The following is a 19348-nucleotide window of genomic DNA, read 5'->3' as shown; positions in this document are numbered from 1 at the left end:
GCAGCCGGGCTGTTTGCTACATATTTACACAATGTGATTCAGAATATGTGATTTTTTTTTCCTTCCTCTGCTCCAGAAAACGGTGAACCATTCCTCAAAAATGCATTCCAACTTTGAACATTGCTTTTGTTTGTGCTCACGACTGAATGGGTAATTGAGTTTGTACAGGAAAGAACAGTATTACACTGTAATAAACAGACTGACTCGGGAGAGAACTGTTGCCATCCAGACCCTTCATTCAGGCAAGAGTCAGAGCAAAATGCCTGCAGTGATGAAATATGCAGCATACTTTAACGGTCGTGTGACCAGAGATTTCACTAAGGTAGCTTTACATTGTGACCTGTGCTTGAATTTATTGTTCTTATTACAGTATTCTTCAGGCGAAAGCTAAATAAGCTGCCAAGTAATTGCTTTGGTATAAAAGATACACATTCCTTATTGGGACAAATTATGAATCATGTGGACATTTAAATAGGTAATCCCAAGAAAATGTCACCATGTGAGATATTAACAGAAAATGTGTATTTTTCAATACCCCGGAAAACAGATGTTTAGTGGATTAACGCAGTGATTTAAAAACAAAAATTGTGCCATACACACCAAGGTCATGGTGATGACTCCTGGCACGGCTGTGTCGTCTTTCTCACTGATGTGGTAAGAAATTATTTATCATCTTAGGTCGATATTTACTTCTCTTTTGTCTTAACTTTGGTTATGAGATAATTTATTTTGTATCACACTGCTTTTGATCAGCAGGAATAAACTTTCCATGTGTAATTACAGCATGGAGCATATTTGTCCAGTGTGTACTGGCTCATGTAATTGCTGTTTAATATTGTTTGCATGTGTGTATGAATGTTTCCATGCATATGTGCTTCTCTCCGAGAGGTCATGCCTGCGTATGAATGAGGGCTTTCTGTGGTTATGCGTATTTTAATGAGCATATGCAGCTCTATCATTGAATTTCCAACATGTTCTTACAACTGCCTTTCTCTGTTCTCATGTCACACCAAAGTGCTTGATTTCCTCTCCACTGTTGGCCAAACAGTTGCGTATTCTATGTCTGGCATTTCCTTCGACATTATCTGTCCATCTGTCTGGATATGTGACACCGGAGAGAAAGACACGGAGTTCCTCCTGGTTTTACTTTGTTCTTTTCCAAAAGGCTTCATATAAACAGAAATAAAATCATTCCACGGTGGAATGAATTTCTCTTTTGTCAGCTAAATATGTACCTGCTACTTTTAAACTCAGTGCTTGCTTTTTCAAATTTTGATTGCCGTCTCTCCATCCATCCATCCATCCATCCATCCACTTTTATCTTCAGAACTTTAACTCTTTCTGGCATAGACTCATAGAAGTTAGACACATGGTACGCAGTTACCTAATTGCAACAGCAGCTGCACTATGCAGCAGCATTATGCAAATATTCTGTTCCCCACTGACAATGGACATCAGTAACAATATATATGTGGACTGTGGCATGATGGGGTTAGGGTATTATTTAGAATCAACTTTTTTTAGCGCAACCAAGAAGATAGTCAATATAAATTCTAATAATTTAAGCTTTAAGTTTGACCAATGAACCAACCTTTGCAATCTCTTGTGTGAAACATTTGTAAGTTCATTAGTCTTCCATTTCTCTAAATATTTAGCCTCAGTTTCTGTTCAAACCATTGGGTTTATTTAACCACAATACCCTCTTCTTTCCCTCTGTCAATCTTACGATGATATATTGATGTCACAAATTAGATTTTCCATTGCTGTGCAGGACGCAGTTTGCGTTCTTTTGTTTTTCCAAGATATTTGATTGAAGGTAGAATCTAATACCGCTGGATGGTGCCAATTGTGCGCCAAGAAAAAGGTTTTAGATCCCCAAAAGTACACATAGGAAATGCCTCCCTTGGAGTAGAAAGTGCCTCAGGCGTTTCCTGGTTGTGTAATGCAAGCTCCTGCAGCTCAAAAGAGGATTGAATAGCTTGTTTCTCCGACTTAACAGGTCATGAAAATGTGTGCAAGCTCATAGAAGCTACATTGTGCTCATACAAATGTTTTGTGGTTTGAGTGACCCACCGAGCAATTAGGCTTTGTAAAACCTTGAATTGCAAAAATGAAAACAAACCAAAATATTGATGATATACAATTGTTGTGTCACAAACACAAACAGGCTTTGAAATGTTTAAGCAAGAGGAAGAAGAAGTCTATTATATACTTATATGTTATATACTTCTCCTAATACAATGTTTCTAAGCACAATCCAACCTTGAATCAAGACTTGCATAGAAATATAATAATAATGCTAATAATACTACTAATAATAACAAGAATGTCAACTGACAATTCTATAAAAATGCAAGTTTTCAAAAATATTCAAAATGTCGCTTTTTTATTTGCATCACTTCTTAACAAAATTTAATATTCAATCCAGAGTTACAGATTCTGACTGTTTTCACTTTTAAAGTTTAAAGGTTTTGATGTTTTTATGTAATCTGTGATTTTAGCATGACAGCCAGTGACTAAATTATTGTGTTTTCCCTTTACATATTTCTTTGAAGTCTGCACTGTTGGCATGTCTGCTTAGTGTTAGTCTCTAGAGAGATTGAAATTCAGTTGCATTCCAGTTCTATCCAAGTTACACTACAACGCAGTTAAATTATATTTGCAATGCTGACTGTAAAAAAAAATGTGTAAGGAAGCCCAGTCAATGGGATTGAATCATTTAATATGCATCAAATCCTTTTCTATACATGCTTGCGGCAGCAGTCACTGAATTTCAGCTGGCAACAGACAAATTTGATTCGCTATAAAAAAAAACAAAAACTACAACTTGGTAAACAGCTATGGTGAAAATAAAGTAGAGCCCCTGTAAATTATGGGATTTTATGTATTTGATGACATGCTTAAAAATTTTCCATTTTGACTTAATCTTTATTTTCCTTAGCACATTTCTGATCCTTATTTCCCATCATCACGCAGAAACATATGTATAACTATATATACATTTTACTTGCACATTTTTTTTTCAAATTACATTGAACTCTCTTTGGATATTTGAATTCAAAACCAAACATGTATGTCATAAAATGACAAGTTTGCTTGAAAAGCGTAAACAGATTGAGATGTCTTTACCTCTTGATGCCGCAAAGCACTGATTACACAGATATTACACAACATGCGGCATAGGTTGCAGACATATGAGTATAGAATATCTCTTTCACCAAGTCTAATTTTAAATAAATCTTCATCTTGAGCTGTAAATATAAGACTTAGATTGTTAAACATGAGAATTTTTGCTGCATGCATGCTCTTTCCACTATTATTTCTAATCTTCCATTCATCACCAAAATTATTGAACAGCAATGTTTGAACAGTTAAAGAGCTTTCTAACGATAACCGACCGCTTTGATGTCTTTCAGTCTGGTTTCCGTGCTCACCACAATACTTAGACTGGCCTCGTCAAAGTGTTTAATGACATCCACATAAATACAGACTGTGGAAGAACCGCATTGTTGGTTTTGTTGGACCTCAGTGCAGAATCTGACACTTTTGACCATGACATATTACCGAAACGACAGGGGAGGTTTCAGTAACCAACTGAAAGGTTCAGCTTTTCTTTGTGAACAAGAATTTCTTTGATTTGATAAGTAATTTCTCATGAAAGCGGACAGAAGTCACATGTGGGGGTCCCCCAAGGCTAAATCCTCTGATTCGCTATCTATATGGTCCTACTTGCTCAGGTTCTAGCAGACGCAGATGATGCACAGCTCTACATTACCATGTCACCAGGTGACTCTGAACCCATCCAAACGCTGAACAAATGCTTAGGATGTCTCAGTAAGAGCCAGGGAAAGTCATTCATGCATTTGTCATTGGTTGCATTGATTACTGTATCAGTGTCCTCACACGTCTCCCTTGTAACCTGCTCTGCATCCCCAGAACCAGAACCGAAGATGGAGAAGCAGCATTCAGCTTCTATTCCTTCTCTGCATCTTCTACCCTTATGCCATCGATCAGCTAATAAACCAAAGGATGTAAAAGTATTTTAGAATTAGTACTCGCTCTTTATGACTCAATTTCTGGTTTATCAGTTTTTTTCTACAAGGAAGAAAACAACTCAAGTGAAACCAACCCTGAATGTACTTGCAGATTAAATAGCAGATATCTTTGCCACTGCTTATTTTAGCAAGCAATTTCCATCCACTGATCCAACATCTGATTAGAAAACCTTGCTACGGATAAACAGCTCATGGAAAAACACTGAAAACACATTCTGCTGTTCAACCATTGTAATTTAAGTAAAAAAAATAGAAAACATCTCAGCATCTACAGTGTACTAATTTATCTTATCCTTTATAAAAATTTAAATCAATGTAAAATAAGTACAGCCTTTTGCTCTATTAATCCATCCCGTTTTTTAAATATATTTTGCTTTGCAGCCTCTTGAACAAAGTATTTATGTCTTTAGCCTTTGCTTGCTATAAATAACAGATAATTAGCCACGTTTTACTTTTGTTACTCCAAGCCAAAACAGTAATTTTGTCTTTTGAATCTATTGAAAAAAATAAATGAATAAAAAAAGAAATATCTTCAGCAGTGCTTCAACTCTTGATGTCGCTGCATGCAGTCGCTGAAGGCGCCTTTGGGATGCAACTCATCAAACCACAACCTCGAGGTTCTCTATTGCTGAGTGTCACTACAAATTAGATGATCAGAGCAATAGGCTCACGTTCCTGCCCATATTAGCATCCTGCAATGGAGACGCATCCAACTTGGCTAGAACAGAAATGGACTGGCTTAAGTGACAATTGACAATGGAGAAAGGGTTCTTGTTACCAAAGAGCAGACGAGGCCTTAAGCTGTAAGGCTTCTCTTATTGGCTAGAGCTTTACCAAAGTTAAGTCAGTTAGGGAACACAACAGCGAACAATCGCCGTGATGGCATATTATTGAAATTAAATAGAAATTTTTTGATAAAAACATACACAGTACTTGCAAATTTGACTGTTATGCCAATGTAGGGACCCCAACTTCAGTCCTTGTTAGTCCTTGCAGATGAAATAGCAGATACTATTCAGATACCCTGAAACTTTCCTTTCTCCAACACACCTGAATCAAATGGCCCATTACCAGATCTCTACAGAGCTTATAGACTCTGTAGAGTCTTTGACAGAGTGAGGGGGAAATTCAACCATCTTATTAAGGTGTTTTGGAGCAGTGATGCATCCAAAGGGTGCAGGATAGTAGCTCTCAAAGGTTGGACATGGGGAACCCTGTGCTAATACTTTCTTTATACTGGTGCAAGTTGTGGCAGATATGAATTCAATCCAGCACTTCTAGTAACTTGCCAAACCTGGCTGGACTTGGGCCGAGCAACCCAGTGCCAAACCTGTCCACAAGCTCTAGCACAGAGCATTAATAGTTTCTGCCTCCTTGTAAAGTGTTGAAGGGCTTTGTGCTGCCGCCATATGAATCTGGAAGGAATTATTATTGATTATTTGTCTCTTTCTTTTTCCACAACGGGTTCTCTTTGTAGTTGATTTAAAATGTTCAGCACATGGTTTAGATATCCTCCGTGGCCTATAAAACTTCCAAAAATGTTGTGAATGTAGCTTTTAAGCTGAGACGGTGAGGCTAAAGTAGATTTCACACTGATGTTAGTTGATGCTAATAAAATGTTTCAGTAAATTCATTTAATAACCCAATAAAAAAGCAAGTTATGGTTTTGGACCAACATGACCATAAATCCACTTGTGTCTCTCTGGTTCCAGTCCGCATTTTTTGTGGCTTTAGTGGAATTTCACAGGTGGGCACCACACAGGAGGGTCTGTCAGACTCTGCAGATGTTTTGACCAGAGTCGGAGTCAGACAGGCAAATGTCATGATGCTCTTACTTTCAACAAAAATCTGATGAATAGGTACCCTGTACGACAACAGGAAGTTTCATTCTACACTGCCAAGTGGTCATTGCTTACCTCTGAGACAGGAGTTACACTTTGGTGTTCAAGTCTTCAACTTGACTACATTTTGGCTTTAAATACGGAGAAATTATGCATGTCTACAATTTGCTTTTGGTCTCGTACTTCATTTATAGATGCATCAATTCATGTGAATAAGAAGTGCAAAGATTTACTGTTATGGATTTTCTTACTGAAACCACTTTTGTATCCAGCTACTGTTTATTTATAATAATGACATCTAAAACTCTGCAGGCCTCACTTGCTTTAATTAAAGACAGTAATAATGTAATAATAAAACATAAACTGGGTAAAAATGCCATTCTCGGCACAGTTCCAAGGCAAAAACTGTGATGCTCTGGAGTTGCTTTCTTGCTTTAGGACTTCGATGATTTTCAGTAATCGATGGAAACATGAAGGCAATTATATAGGCAAAATGTGTGTGTAATTGTGCAGCTCTAATATTCAATATGTACTTACTTTCGATCTTATGATAAATTGCGCTATATGAAAATTATTGTTAATGTGGATGTACAATAGACAAACTGATTTTGTGGAAATTAGCAAAACATTCAAAATAATATATCTATTTTTTAAATCCAAACTACCTTTCTCTTTAGTTGGCTGTGTGTGAGAGTTCATCAAACAGTAAACCAATGATTTAGTTTTTTGCACATGGAACAACTTAGGGATCAGAAGTGACATGTAAGTGTAGGGATTAGGGCTTGGCAATTTGACTGAAAAACAGATTACAATACTAGCATTTTATATCAGCTGATATCAATTATCATTGATTTGTTTTTTTTGTTTTAAATATCCAAAAATACAGCTAACCTAGTATGGTACCGTTTACATTTTTATCCACCGTTTCCTCTTCCATCTGTTGCACTTATTTTGTCCTTTCACTCAACCTTGTTCAATTTGATTTTTAAGCATTTTTAAGGGGCATGAGGCCGAAACAAGAAACTGCTCCCACATAATAACGCAGGATGGTTATATTTTGTGGACGGAGGAGATTCTGCACACACTGTCTGCAGACGGTTGAGATTTCATATTCGAGCAAACCGATTGCATACATTTCTCCCTGAGACTTGTTTCAGTGCAAAGTGGTACAGCATGCTAATTTTGATCTTGATTAGCGGTTTGCAATTTGAAGCTCTCAATTTGATATTGTGTTTTCTTTCAGGAAACATACTGAAAGAAAACACAATGTTTTCTTAGGTGACTTGACTCTCCTAAGAAAATAGGCGTTTTTCTCCAATTAAAGCTTTAACACGATCTTTTGAAATAGGGAATTAGATTTTCAGCTAATCCACATGGTTTTTTGTCTTTATGTAGACGAAAAGACAATACCTTCATTGCCATTTTCAGCAGTCAGAAGTCGTACATTTTTGATAAGATCTTGTCAATGAAAGACCCTCTGTCATTAATACTTCTTGCCTTTTGGAAGTATGACAGATATTATTCTAAACACAATTGGAAATGTGATGGTCTGCTGCTCTGAGTTGTTTGAAATTCATACAGGGAAGAGATGTTGCATAATCCTGTTGTGTGCATAGCATTGTATATGTCTGCATATGTGCATAGTATTTTTCTGTCTGTCACCAGATTACTGTTTGTGAGACTTACATCTGTGAAATTGTACCATCATGTCAAGAAATCAGACCGTAACGATGGAGAACATTAACAAATAACATGAGGTAAATATCAGGCAGAAACCAAAATGCATGTTGACTTGCCACGAGAAGTGTGTAGAAAGCAAATTAACTGACGACTTAGCCAGAACTATTTGAAACAGATGAAAAAACCCAAAAAAGTAAACATTGAATAACAGGTAGAAGTCACACTTCTAATGTTTTGATTGTTTGGTTTGCCACATAACTACCTTTTCCGTAACTACATACCGTGCTATTTTGAGTTGGCCAGTTCTTGAATTTACCTAGAGATAAATATTTTGAAAATTAAACTTCCTTTTAGCTTGCATTTCATATTTTGTCCATAATTTAGCCCTGACAAAAAAGCTATAAATCATTCTTGCTTAAGCCATTTGAAATGTTCAGTGTATGATAACGACATCCTCTGGTTCCCAAAAATGGTGGGAAAACATGGTGGAGCAAGAATAAGATTGATGTGTAATTACACTGCCGACCCCAATTACTCCCACCTTACAATAGCAACTAACCCAATAAGAAAAAGTTAAGAAAAGAGGCTATTACCTTAAAACCATATGTATGCAGGTGTGTATTTGCATTCAAGAACTCTGCTTCTAAAAATTTTGCATTTACCTTTTAACTATTAACGCAATCAAAATGCAGCTTTACTTCCTCATCCTTAAGTCTGTTTAAGAAGTTTGCAGCTTGGTTTAACCGAAAATATAATGTTGTTTTGAGGCGCCGTTGGGAGACTTTTCTGTAACACACACAGATTCTATGAGGCCTGCATGTGCCTGCATGTCAGTGCTGAAGGTTGGTAATGTCTGCGTCCTGAAACTGCCACTTCACTGGTGTGAAACCATCCACAGTTGGTCATTAGGAAGAGTGCAACAATGTTAATAACATTTTTAAAAGAAAACTCACGTTGTCCTTTTCCGACCCGCTCCATGTCCGACTAAGAGATAGGTTAAGAGGAATACGCCCACTGGAGGTGAAGTCATATAAAATCTTCTCTAAATTCATGCTGAAATAGCCAATTGTTTTTAGAGAATCTGCAAATCTTTAAAATGTCTTGTATACTCCCATATATTTGTTTGTCTAGCTGATTCTCTCTCCGCAGACCTTCTTAATTGTTTCTTTTTTTAGTGAGCGGCTTATTGTGTTGTGGCTCTGTCAGCTATTGTTTTGGTCTTCACTTCACATGATACATTCTTGTTTATGCATGCGACGTCTTCATTGAATGCGAATTGTTGCATCTATAAAAACCGAGCAGCATACATGTTGACAAAGTTTGGGTGTTTTTCATACTTTGTTGACTTTTTACGCGTCTGTGGTCAGGCAGCAGGCCGAACGAATGTCTTCGCAGCCATAACCCCACCTTTCTCTTTCGTTTCTTAGTTTTCAGCTCATCAGCTGTTGTTGTTTTTAGTTCATTTGCAGTCACGGTCTATGGTTTGGATACTTGATACTATTTTCCATTTTATGGAAAATATGATCTTAATACGTGTGTGTAGGTAGTGCTTTTTGTACATGAAAGTATATTGTGTTTTTAGTGTTTTCATTCAGAACGATAGAAATGGTGCAAACTACCCCAAAGGGTTTACATGCAAATTACTATGAATGACTGCAGCTCTGTGCGTGTTTGCTTCAAGAATTTGTCTTTTCAGTCGGAGCAGTGGTTTGAACAAATTGCAGATATTCAGAACCACCACTGCAGATTTTAGCTTCACGTTGCATCTTTCTGATTTCAGGAGAGTCCAAAGTAGGACACATATTTTTGGAATTGGTTTCTGACAAAAACTCGTCTGAATGGAACTGCACTCATTTTCACCTGTAGGAGACATTTCATCCTGGATTCTGGACTCCAAATGAAAAATTAGGGTTTAACTTGTTAAATATAAAAATCTTCTTCAATTAAAACAAGAGATGGAAAACTTGGGGTTTTTTTAGCATTAAATCAATCAGGCTGTAAAACTCATCTGGTTATATATTTTTTTCAGTTCACAAAATCTTTATCTGATTTATATAACAGGCAATGCTACCATAGATCTGTCATATTTCCTGGAAACACATTTGCATATGCAGTTTAATTATTACAAGAGCAGTAATTGTTTTTGGGCTGAAGAAACAGATTTGTCCACTTATTTTATAAGAATTATTATGGATGTCTCAACCATGATATCTTGAAAGTATAACAGGCATGTACACATATGGTTGGTATACGTTTATTAAATGGTTTGCTATATTTTTCTCTGTGTTTTTTTGGCTAAATTCACTGTTTCTTCAGTCAACAGTCAGCCATTACAGTCAATTTCTCTTATGACTTGCTGCATTTAGAAATGTTAAAATAAAGGAAACTGTGCTGTGAATGTTTGTGGTTTCCCACTCCTCTTACAAACACGTGTGTTTGGTCACAGTCACAGTAGGTTGTGAGGATTGGTGAAGTGTCACATACACCCTCACTCTGTCAATAGGTAGTTTGAAGATGATATTACTAAAATATCACCATGATTTTCTCGAAGCTCTTGGTAACCACCTGTTTTTATAGACTATTACACAGTACTTCATTTTGGCAGATATCTATAAGTCGGTCGGGGTATGTTCCCAGCTTGCTTAGGGTGTAGTGAAGCAGGAAAGTGTGAAAGGTTCAGAAGTTGGCATTTCAATCACCACAATCCCCACTAAGCACACACAAAAACACCGCCTCAAACCATTGGGCTATTTGGTTTGAGACTGATTCCCTGTGACAGCCTAAATATTTGGCTGTGTCCAGGCACCAAGGTAAATGCACCCCACAAGAATGTTTTTATAGGGCACAAGGGGAAGACCAAAACGGGGAGGGAGAGAGGTAGGCTTAGGACAGACGCAAAGTGAGAGAAATGGAAGAACACGCAGTAAAAAAAGAGACAAAGAGAGCTTTTTAACTTGAATATAAATGCGGTATGAGCGATAGTTTGTTCTTTTAAAGATATCAGTGTTAAATGGCCTGACTTTAAATTAATTTATTTTAAAGTCGTCTTAGGATGAAACCACAGGATGCACTTTGACATGGAAGGTTTAAAGAAAACAGTCTATTAAACATCATATATTTTACATGTTCTGACATAAAACTCATGAAGTGAATAGCTAAGATTCCGTTTTGAGAAGTTATTCCCCAATCAACAAACTGTTAACAAAGCCAACCCGTTTTTTTTTTTTTTGCGACTCTTACCAGCTGATCAGAGTGCAGCAGATTATTCAGCTATTCACTTGAATAGCTGAATAAGATGTGAGATTAGGAGGGGGGTTAAGAGATGTAGGACACATCCAGGTGGACTCTAGAGATTTGGAGGCTGGGTGCACCTGCTCGGATCCAGTGGGCTTGCTGTGCTTGGTTGGTCTGGGTTCTGCACTACTCTCTGCCCCCCAGGTCCTCCGACATCTTTGGGGATCTGTGGAGGGTCCCATGGCTCTCGTCAGTTATATATATGTGTGAATATGGACGGGACAAGCATTTGTGGAGCTGCCCCCCAATGTCCTCACCTGTTACCCTCCTCCCTAAGTAACACCATACATCAGAAGGGTCTTGAGGTGTGGAATGATGGACCTTGCAGGCATGGGGGGAGCATCACGCAGTGCCCTCCCCTTTACTGTGTTTGGCCACTAGAAACACATTAAGGGATTTTGGGTTTGGATGGTGGAGAGTTTGCTGTCAGCAAGCACTGGGGCGTTATGAACCCAGCCACAATATGGGATGTCTTGCATCTCAGCCACAACCCCAATATTAATCAATTTTAGACATATATATCTTCATTCATAGTGCATTTCATATGGCCATAAACATGTCTCCAGTGCCTGAATTGGTGGTGTGGAGATGACCTAGCACTTTGCGATACATTTAAGTGGATGGAAATAGCTGGATGGATAACTTGGTGGGTCAATCTAGTGATTGGAAAGACCGAAAAATGACTGTCTACTGACACGGTCCATCCACACTGACATTGCTTCAGAAGATCCATAGAAAATTATGGTAGAACATAACCAAAAACAGGTGTGCCTAATTTGTTGAAACATCCCCATGAAACATACCCAGAAAGATTTAAGACAAATTATTGAGCAAAGCCTGTTAATACTTATCTTGAATATATACTTTTTCGCCAATGTTAGTGTAGAGTTTGAAATTTCTTAACACTTATTTCATTGAATATCTAAATTGTCACAGTAGTAAGCCGTAAACCAATCAAGGGTTGCTGCTGTGCTATCGTAGAGTTGAAAATAAATTTCCTTTCCAGTCAATGTTGTTTTTTTTTTTTTTTTTTGTCTTACATTTTTCTTAAAGAAAGAAACTTTGTGTGTGCACACAGACTTAAGAATTTTGCCTGCCGGAGAAAGTGACTCCTGTCAACATTCATAGATTGAAATGTTGACGATCAAAAGGAATAGGATATATCAATTATGTCTAGGGATAGATTTTCCTTTCAAACTGAGGGGGAAACAATTTTTGGCCATCATTACTTTCAAAGCTAAGGGCCTGGGGAGTTTTCCCTATGTGGCTTGGCAGTTTCTCTGTTTCACTTTCCCTTTTTTCTCTCCTGTGGAGGAAATCGTGGCCCCATATTTCCTTTCTTTTGCATCGTATTGGAAAATATTAATAAACTTATCTTCAAAGGGCGACTTTGAGCTCTGTGAAAGCTGCCATAATCTATGATGATGAAACATTTAAATAAATCCTCACACATGAATGCACACGCATACACACACACCAACATGCAGACGCACAGAGAAAAGACCTAATCTTGTACAGGTGTGTGCACACTTACATGCACGGAAACACAGAAATGCAGTGAGGAGGTCATTAGTGACCCGAGGAATGTAGAGGTCAAATCTTAAAAAGACCTGGTTGATAGAGGGGATGTGTAAGATCAAAGGAGAAGAAGAGGAGAGAGAGAGGGAGAGATGGATGGAAGGAGAAGCATAGGATAAATAGGATCAAAAGAGAGAGGAAGAGAGGAAACGGGAAAGAAGAGTTTGTGAATGAAAGCGGAGGTGTGATGCAGAAGGAGGAAACGTAAAAAAGAAAGTGTTGAGGAAAGGTATAAAGACAGAAAGGGGGCTGAGGGTGGAGGTGTGGAGTGCAGAAACAATACAGATAACTCAGTTTGACAGGTGTGTGTATTTGTGTTTAAATAGTAGGTTTTCAGCCTGAAAGTGAAAGCTTCTGCAGTGATGAAAGATTTATGCATGCGGTGCGTGTGTGTGTGTCTGTGTGTCTGCGGATGCCTGCTAAATAAGACCGAGTGCATTTCAGAAGCCACAAAACCCACAAGTTATTGGAGTCATTTCTTTCAAAATGTAAAAAAAAAGAAAGAAAAGAAAATCATTTGGGTTTTCATATCTACAATAGGAAACGGTTTTTTACCACATTTCACCACACCAAATCAGAGAAAAATACTAAAGCTCAATGAAACTTCTCATCTTAGGATAGCACAACATTTGTTGAAAAAACTGCCTCATGAGTAAAATGCATTTTCTAATATCTCACTCACATTATTGTAGATATGACTTATGGTCCATTTTTATGGATGGATGATACGGTTTTTACCAAAATTAACAATCCAACCTCGTCTTACTATTCATCTGACACAGTTAACATGTATAACACCAGCTGAGGCAATAGGCTAATAGACATTTTTGGACATGACAACAAAACATCTGTGAAAGCATCTTCACAACTCAGAGTTGGCATCTTACATCCACCGCTGCTGGCCAGAGTCAGAGCAGTGATCCAAAAATAATATTTCTTAATCCCATTCTACCCAGTACAGACAATTTCCACTTTAAAATTCCATTATCAAGACATGTCAATGTTATTTATAAAGCTAGAAAGGAGTAAAAACCAAAACAGTTTTTGCTCTCAAAAGTTATGGGTTAAGGTTGTTTTTCATGGGTCGAAATATAAAAATTTTTATACCATAAAATATTTCTCTGAGTAAAGAATTTATTCCGTAGTTTCACAGCACAAGGCTGTTAAATAGACATAATTGGATGATGATCTAATGCTCGTTGACTATTTAATGTTTGCCTGTACAAACATTAAATACAACATGCACATTGTTTGGACATGACATGTTTAACAAAGATTGATGCGTTCACTGCTGGGTTCTCTGCTTTCTTTGTCTAGACAGATTTTATGCGTGAGCCATCGCAAGTTTGAAAGTCCTTATTCCTTAAAAGATCAACTGGATTGTTTTAGGTAGAGACAAACATGTTTGGAAGATAAAAATTCGGCGTACATCAACTTGTGCACGACACGAATACGCAGAAGATTTAACATCCCATCGTGTTGTCCTTGTGAAGCTTCGATGGTAACTTTAAAGGGGAGTCTTTCTCTTTTCCTTTCTCGTTACCCTTTTTATCGGTCTAATTGATTTGACTTTTTTGCACTGCCGGTTTCTGGTAGAAATCATTGAACTTCCCCTTTGCCTGAAACATCTTCATGCGTGTGCAAGATAGAAGTAAGAGTTGTGTCACTGTGATAACATCACAAAGACAGAGGGAAACGGAGCGATGTTCGGAAGACTTCATTTGTACTTGGGAGAAAGCCAAGGCTCATTGAATCGGCTGCAGTAGAGTGTGTGTCTCTGCGTGCGTGTGTGTGTACTTTGATACACTTATTACAACACATGGTTTTCTACTCATACGCAGACACACTATCAGTCATAAGACAAAGAAAAACACCCACGCAGAAAGATGTGCTGCATGCAGGCACACACATGCTCCTCCTTAGAATCTCATTAAAACTGCATTGGAAATTAAGTTACTGCAGCGCTCTAAAGCCGATGCCAGCACTTGCAATTAGAAAATCCCGAGCCAGCCAAAGGCCTTTCCATACAAGGAGCATATCATTATGTTTACATGTTGTTCACATTACAGCACACTCACTCAGTGATAGGAACCTCACTCGCTTTTTATTTTCTGTACTTTTGGGTGCAGGGTAAATGCGTTACCAACGTTGTTTAGCCTAAATATTGTTATCATATTGTTTCTTGTCACGATGGCATGCGTCCTGATGTATCCGAAAACTACATTTTTATGAGTTGAAGTGTGACAAAATGAACATTTCCTGAAACATCAGGTTGTGTCGCTGAATGTTCGCAGGTTACCTGGGATGCATTTCAACTCTGTACCGTGTATGTGTGTTGGGATGAAGGGTGTATGATTCAGAATCTGCAGCTCGGGTATTTTGTTTGTGAAGTCATACTCTATGATTCTACGCTGTCACTCTGGGGATGAAAGCTTAACGCTCTTAACACAGTCACTGAGAGTTAGTTGAAATCATTTGGCATGCCACTGTGTGGTGAATCTTTACATAGTATAGTCTAGAAAGAGACAAAGTAACCTTATCAAGTCACTGCTTCAATGGTCATATACATTATGTAGAAGAAGTGAATATGTGGTGGCACTCACGCCACAAATTTTTTTGACATGTCTGAGCAATCTGTGTATTTGCTTAGCTAGATAACATTTCATATTAACAGACTTGTTGAAAGACATTGTTGCTATTTTACTACAAGTACTGTATATTCGTGTCACATTTTAAAGTTGCCAGAATTTTTTATGTTTTACTCAGGAAAAATCAACGTCTGAAAGGTCCTCAAACCTAAACACTGCGCTGCCACACAAAGTCTTCTGACAGAGGCTGACGCATGCTGTGCTCGGACTCTTCTGAGGGTCTTTATCTTATGAAATCAGTCACACGCTGATACTGCACTGTTTCACATGGACATGGACGTTTTTGGTTTCTATGCAGGCTGTGCATGGATAAACAGAGACAGATGCAAGTCGGTTTGAGAAATGGTGGTTTTTGCTAACAACAGAAAAAAAAATTGATACACAATGCAGAGTTTTTAAGAAGACGCAACCCTAAATATTTACTTACAGAAGTTTAAACAATGCGCTCAGTTTCTGGAAAATAGAGTCCAGTTTGTATTCAGGAATCACAATGTGAATGTAAATGATCAGATTAAACTTACAGTTTTATTTCATGTAATAGTCAGTGAATAACTGCAGATAGTGTTACGTAAAATGCAAACCAGTTTTACAAGATCTGGATTAAAAAACCCCCAAAAAGTTCATATGAAAACAGTGATGAAGACCTAAATGTAAAACAAAAAAAGACTTTTTTTTGACCACCTATGTGCTGCAAACATGCACACACAGTAACGTTGTAAAGCTCCTAAACTGCAAGTACAGGAACTCAGATTAAAGACATTGTAGAAAATGATCAAAGTATTTCCAGGGAGACAGAAAAGTGACGTAATGGACTGACAGCAATTGTTTTTCATTTCTGTGTCTTAGAAAGGAGTACAGTTGGAAATCACATGATTGAGATGTTATTGCACATGTGTTTCAACTTTCCTCTTGCCTTTTCATTATTTCCCTTTGATTACCTGTCATTTGAAATGATCTGAGCAGAAGGTCTGCGATTGTTTATTTTACTTGATGGAAAAATGTTCCGTTGGCCAGTTGGCCTGTCAACTTTTGTTACGCCAAAACAAGTTTCATCGTTGTCAGTGCATCGTGTTCGCTCCTCAGGCACTCAGCTGCTTTCAGGGCTTTTGCTGCCAAATCTGTATGAGATTTCAACAAAAAAAAAAAAAAAACGTGTTACTATTTCTCTTCGTAATCGGTGATCCCAGTAAAATATTTTTCTAACCGTAATTGATGCAGTGTCTCTTTAAAGACACTCTACAAAGCTTTCTCCCCAGTCTTTTTTGGCAAATCCAACACTAAGCTAACACACTCCAGAGCGAGAGCTTTCAACTGAGCCGCTGAACACTCCAAATCTCCACATGTGGGAATCTAACTGTGATGATGTTTGCTCTAGACGCACACACCCACCCCACTCCGTTTCAACAAGAGGGGACATTTCCATGACAAAGGACAATTATTGACTTTCATTGGCTTCGCTCGCTTTGATATCAGCTAGGGGTGTGTCTGTGTTTCTCCCTGTGTGTGCAAGAGGGGCGGTGAGTTAGAGGACAGCAGCGGAGGAGAAGAAACGGGGGGGGGGGGGGGTGATGAAAGGAGCCGAGTGGGAAAATGCACCCACTGACCCTAAGTGCACTAACAGAACTGGGAAAACACCAAACCAAATTGTCTTAAAGTTTGGTTTTCCTTCCTTTCCTTACATTTTTGCCATAGTTTTTAATCTAACCAAACTTTTTGTTGGTTAGATTTTAAAATACAGAAATATGACTGATCCTCACCCCCACCACGTTGCCCTCCTCCTCCTCCTCCTCCTCCTCCTCCTCCTCCTCCTCCTCCCTTTGCTGCCATAATTTAAGGGGCTGAAAGGCATGGTGAGCGGAGAAAGAGAAGAGTAGAGAGCGGAGAAAAAGGGGAGACCCTGCAGATGAGGGCCTTCCTTCACGGACGTGGCACAGATGTGAGGGTGTTTTTTGTGAAACGAGCTCGGGGAGGGGCAGTGATAGGCTAATTTGTGTAGAATAAAGACAGGGTACTTTTCATATGCAGAGCACCACTTTGATGCGCGGCTGATGAAAGCTGGTAGGAGCGCAGAAAAGAGGGTGATGGAGGGCTTCTTTGTCCCGTAACAAGAAGGCATCTGCTCTCTGCTGCCCCGCTCTCTTTGGCAACTTAGAGGGTCCCATAATGGGACGGCCCAATAAAAAAGTGTCTGCGGAGCACCTTAGAATACTGGACGCAGAAAAAAAAACTGTTGCTTTGGTCTGCCTTATTAGCATCCCCATTTTTGTATTAAGCCAACATGTATTTGACTGAAGATCTCTCACAATACACCAAGAATACATACAGAGCACAAGTATGCACTAAATTAGAGAAATACATTGATAGATATATTTTACTAGTAATTCAAATAAGTTTTTTTTTTTTCTCGTGGTCACTAGTGAAGTTGTTATTAAGCTCAATCAAGATCAGTATTTAAACCACAAGCATTAAAAGTATTACAGTAAAAAAAAAAAAAAAAAAATTGTGTTACATAGGTTTTTTTCTCAGTTGCAGAAAAGGACAAACTGCATGCATACCATTCAATTACAGCCGTGCAATCTCAGGGGAACTGCAGGCATATCAATGTAAATGCAAGTCTATGCAAGTATATCAGTTTAAAGTTGTAATGTTGGATATCACCTACTCTAACTACCCTGAAAACTTAAGATAAATCCAGCTTGTATTAACGTTACAGACCTATATATTTTAAGTTACCTAGACATGCGTGCTGAAAAAATAAAAAGCTTTTGCCTGAACTGCTTAAATAATTTTTTTTTCCTATGTAACCAAAACATTTATTTTCTAAATGCCGTCTCAGTTTTAAAATGCTTGGTGCTGCAGAGAAAAGGTCATCAGGGTTTTCAACTAGCCTGAAGCCAGACCACTGTCCTTCTGCACCATGATGGAACCTCATGGTGCAGAGGTTCCATCTGCACCATGGAACTAAAAGCATAACTGTGTTACGCTAAAGCATAACACAGTTAAACATTTGTGCGTTACTGTATATGTGAGAAGGAAGACTTTGGGTGTAAGTTCGAATGAAAAATAAAAAATAAAAAATCAACATTTGGTTGCTTTGCTCTAGGTGATCTTTGCCCTGAACCAGACGTTACTGCAGCAGGAGTCACTGAGAGCAGGAAGCCTTCGGGTCCCGTACACAACCGAGGACCTAATCAGACACTACAACTGTGGGGATCTCAATTCCATCATCTTCAATCATGACACATCGCAGGTCTGTCCAGTGAATCTCATATCTCTCTACTAATATCACCCTGCTTAATACATTTAACATTTTCACCCGTCATCATTTAGTTTATCCTACTGACATGGCCATTATCCTTGCTTTCTTTACAGTTCAATTCAACGTTTTTGACGAGTAAAACAACAAACAAAAAAATCTCTGTTTTTTTTAACTACCATGAAATGAATGGAGTTCTTTATTCACTGTCAAAGGTGCCTAACTTCAACAATGTGACCCTGCCACCGAGCGAGCAGGTGACTGCCCAGGAAATCGATGCCTACTTCCGACAGGAGCTCATTTACAAGAGGAACGAGAGGATGGGCAGGAGGGTGAAAGCCCTGCTAGAGGAACACCCAGACAAGAGCTTCTTCTTTGCCTTTGGTGCAGGTTAGTCTTTGACTATTATAAAAACTAACATGGAGTCAAAATGTGATCACACAGGTGAATGGGCTGCAGTGATTCCAGATTTGCAATGGTTGCTTTCGAGACGTCGCTCGATATAAAATTCGACCTGTCCAACGTTAGAGGAGAAATGTGGGATTTATTTCACTTTTACTGCACTTTTAACATTCAGTGTCTCCAGGAAGTGCCAAGTCTGGACTTTTCCAGTCGAGTGGGTTAGATGAATTGATCAGGGATCAATGTGAACACTGTCTACATTAAGCACCTGATCACAATCATTGGAACTGGCAAAAGGTTTAGTTTTTACATCTTGTTCTGGAACTGACATTGATTTTAAACCTCCCTTCAGACCCATCTTCTAATATACATTAGTAAATATAGTGGAAAGATTTCCCAGTAGAGCTGAAGATGTTATAACTGCAAAGGGCGGGTCCAACACCATGCTAAACCCTACAGATTAGGAATACAAAGGCAGGTGTGTGAAGGTAAGTCAGCCAGTGGTTTTAGTAATATAAATTATGTCAAACATGTCCCATCTCATCTATTTCTGTATCAGTTTGAATATTTAAAAAATATCGGATATGTTTCTGT

At 38.3% G+C, this 19348-nt stretch overlaps 1 protein-coding gene across 1 annotated transcript in view; it reads left to right on the top strand.

The window, feature by feature from the left end:
- The window catches only part of trabd2a (TraB domain containing 2A), a 52147-nt gene that overhangs the window by 9218 nt on the left and 23581 nt on the right, over window positions 1-19348 (top strand). The window contains exons 3-4 of the mRNA XM_008423926.2: window positions 18200-18346; window positions 18568-18742. Coding sequence (XP_008422148.1) covers window positions 18200-18346; window positions 18568-18742 — 322 coding nt within the window. The remainder of the gene's footprint in view (window positions 1-18199; window positions 18347-18567; window positions 18743-19348) is intronic.

The sequence above is a fragment of the Poecilia reticulata genome, linkage group LG12, assembly GCF_000633615.1.
Source record: "Poecilia reticulata strain Guanapo linkage group LG12, Guppy_female_1.0+MT, whole genome shotgun sequence".
Classification (NCBI taxonomy): Eukaryota; Metazoa; Chordata; class Actinopteri; order Cyprinodontiformes; family Poeciliidae; genus Poecilia; species Poecilia reticulata.
Note: the sequence above shows the minus strand (reverse complement) of the source record. Positions and strands in the feature narration are given on the sequence as shown.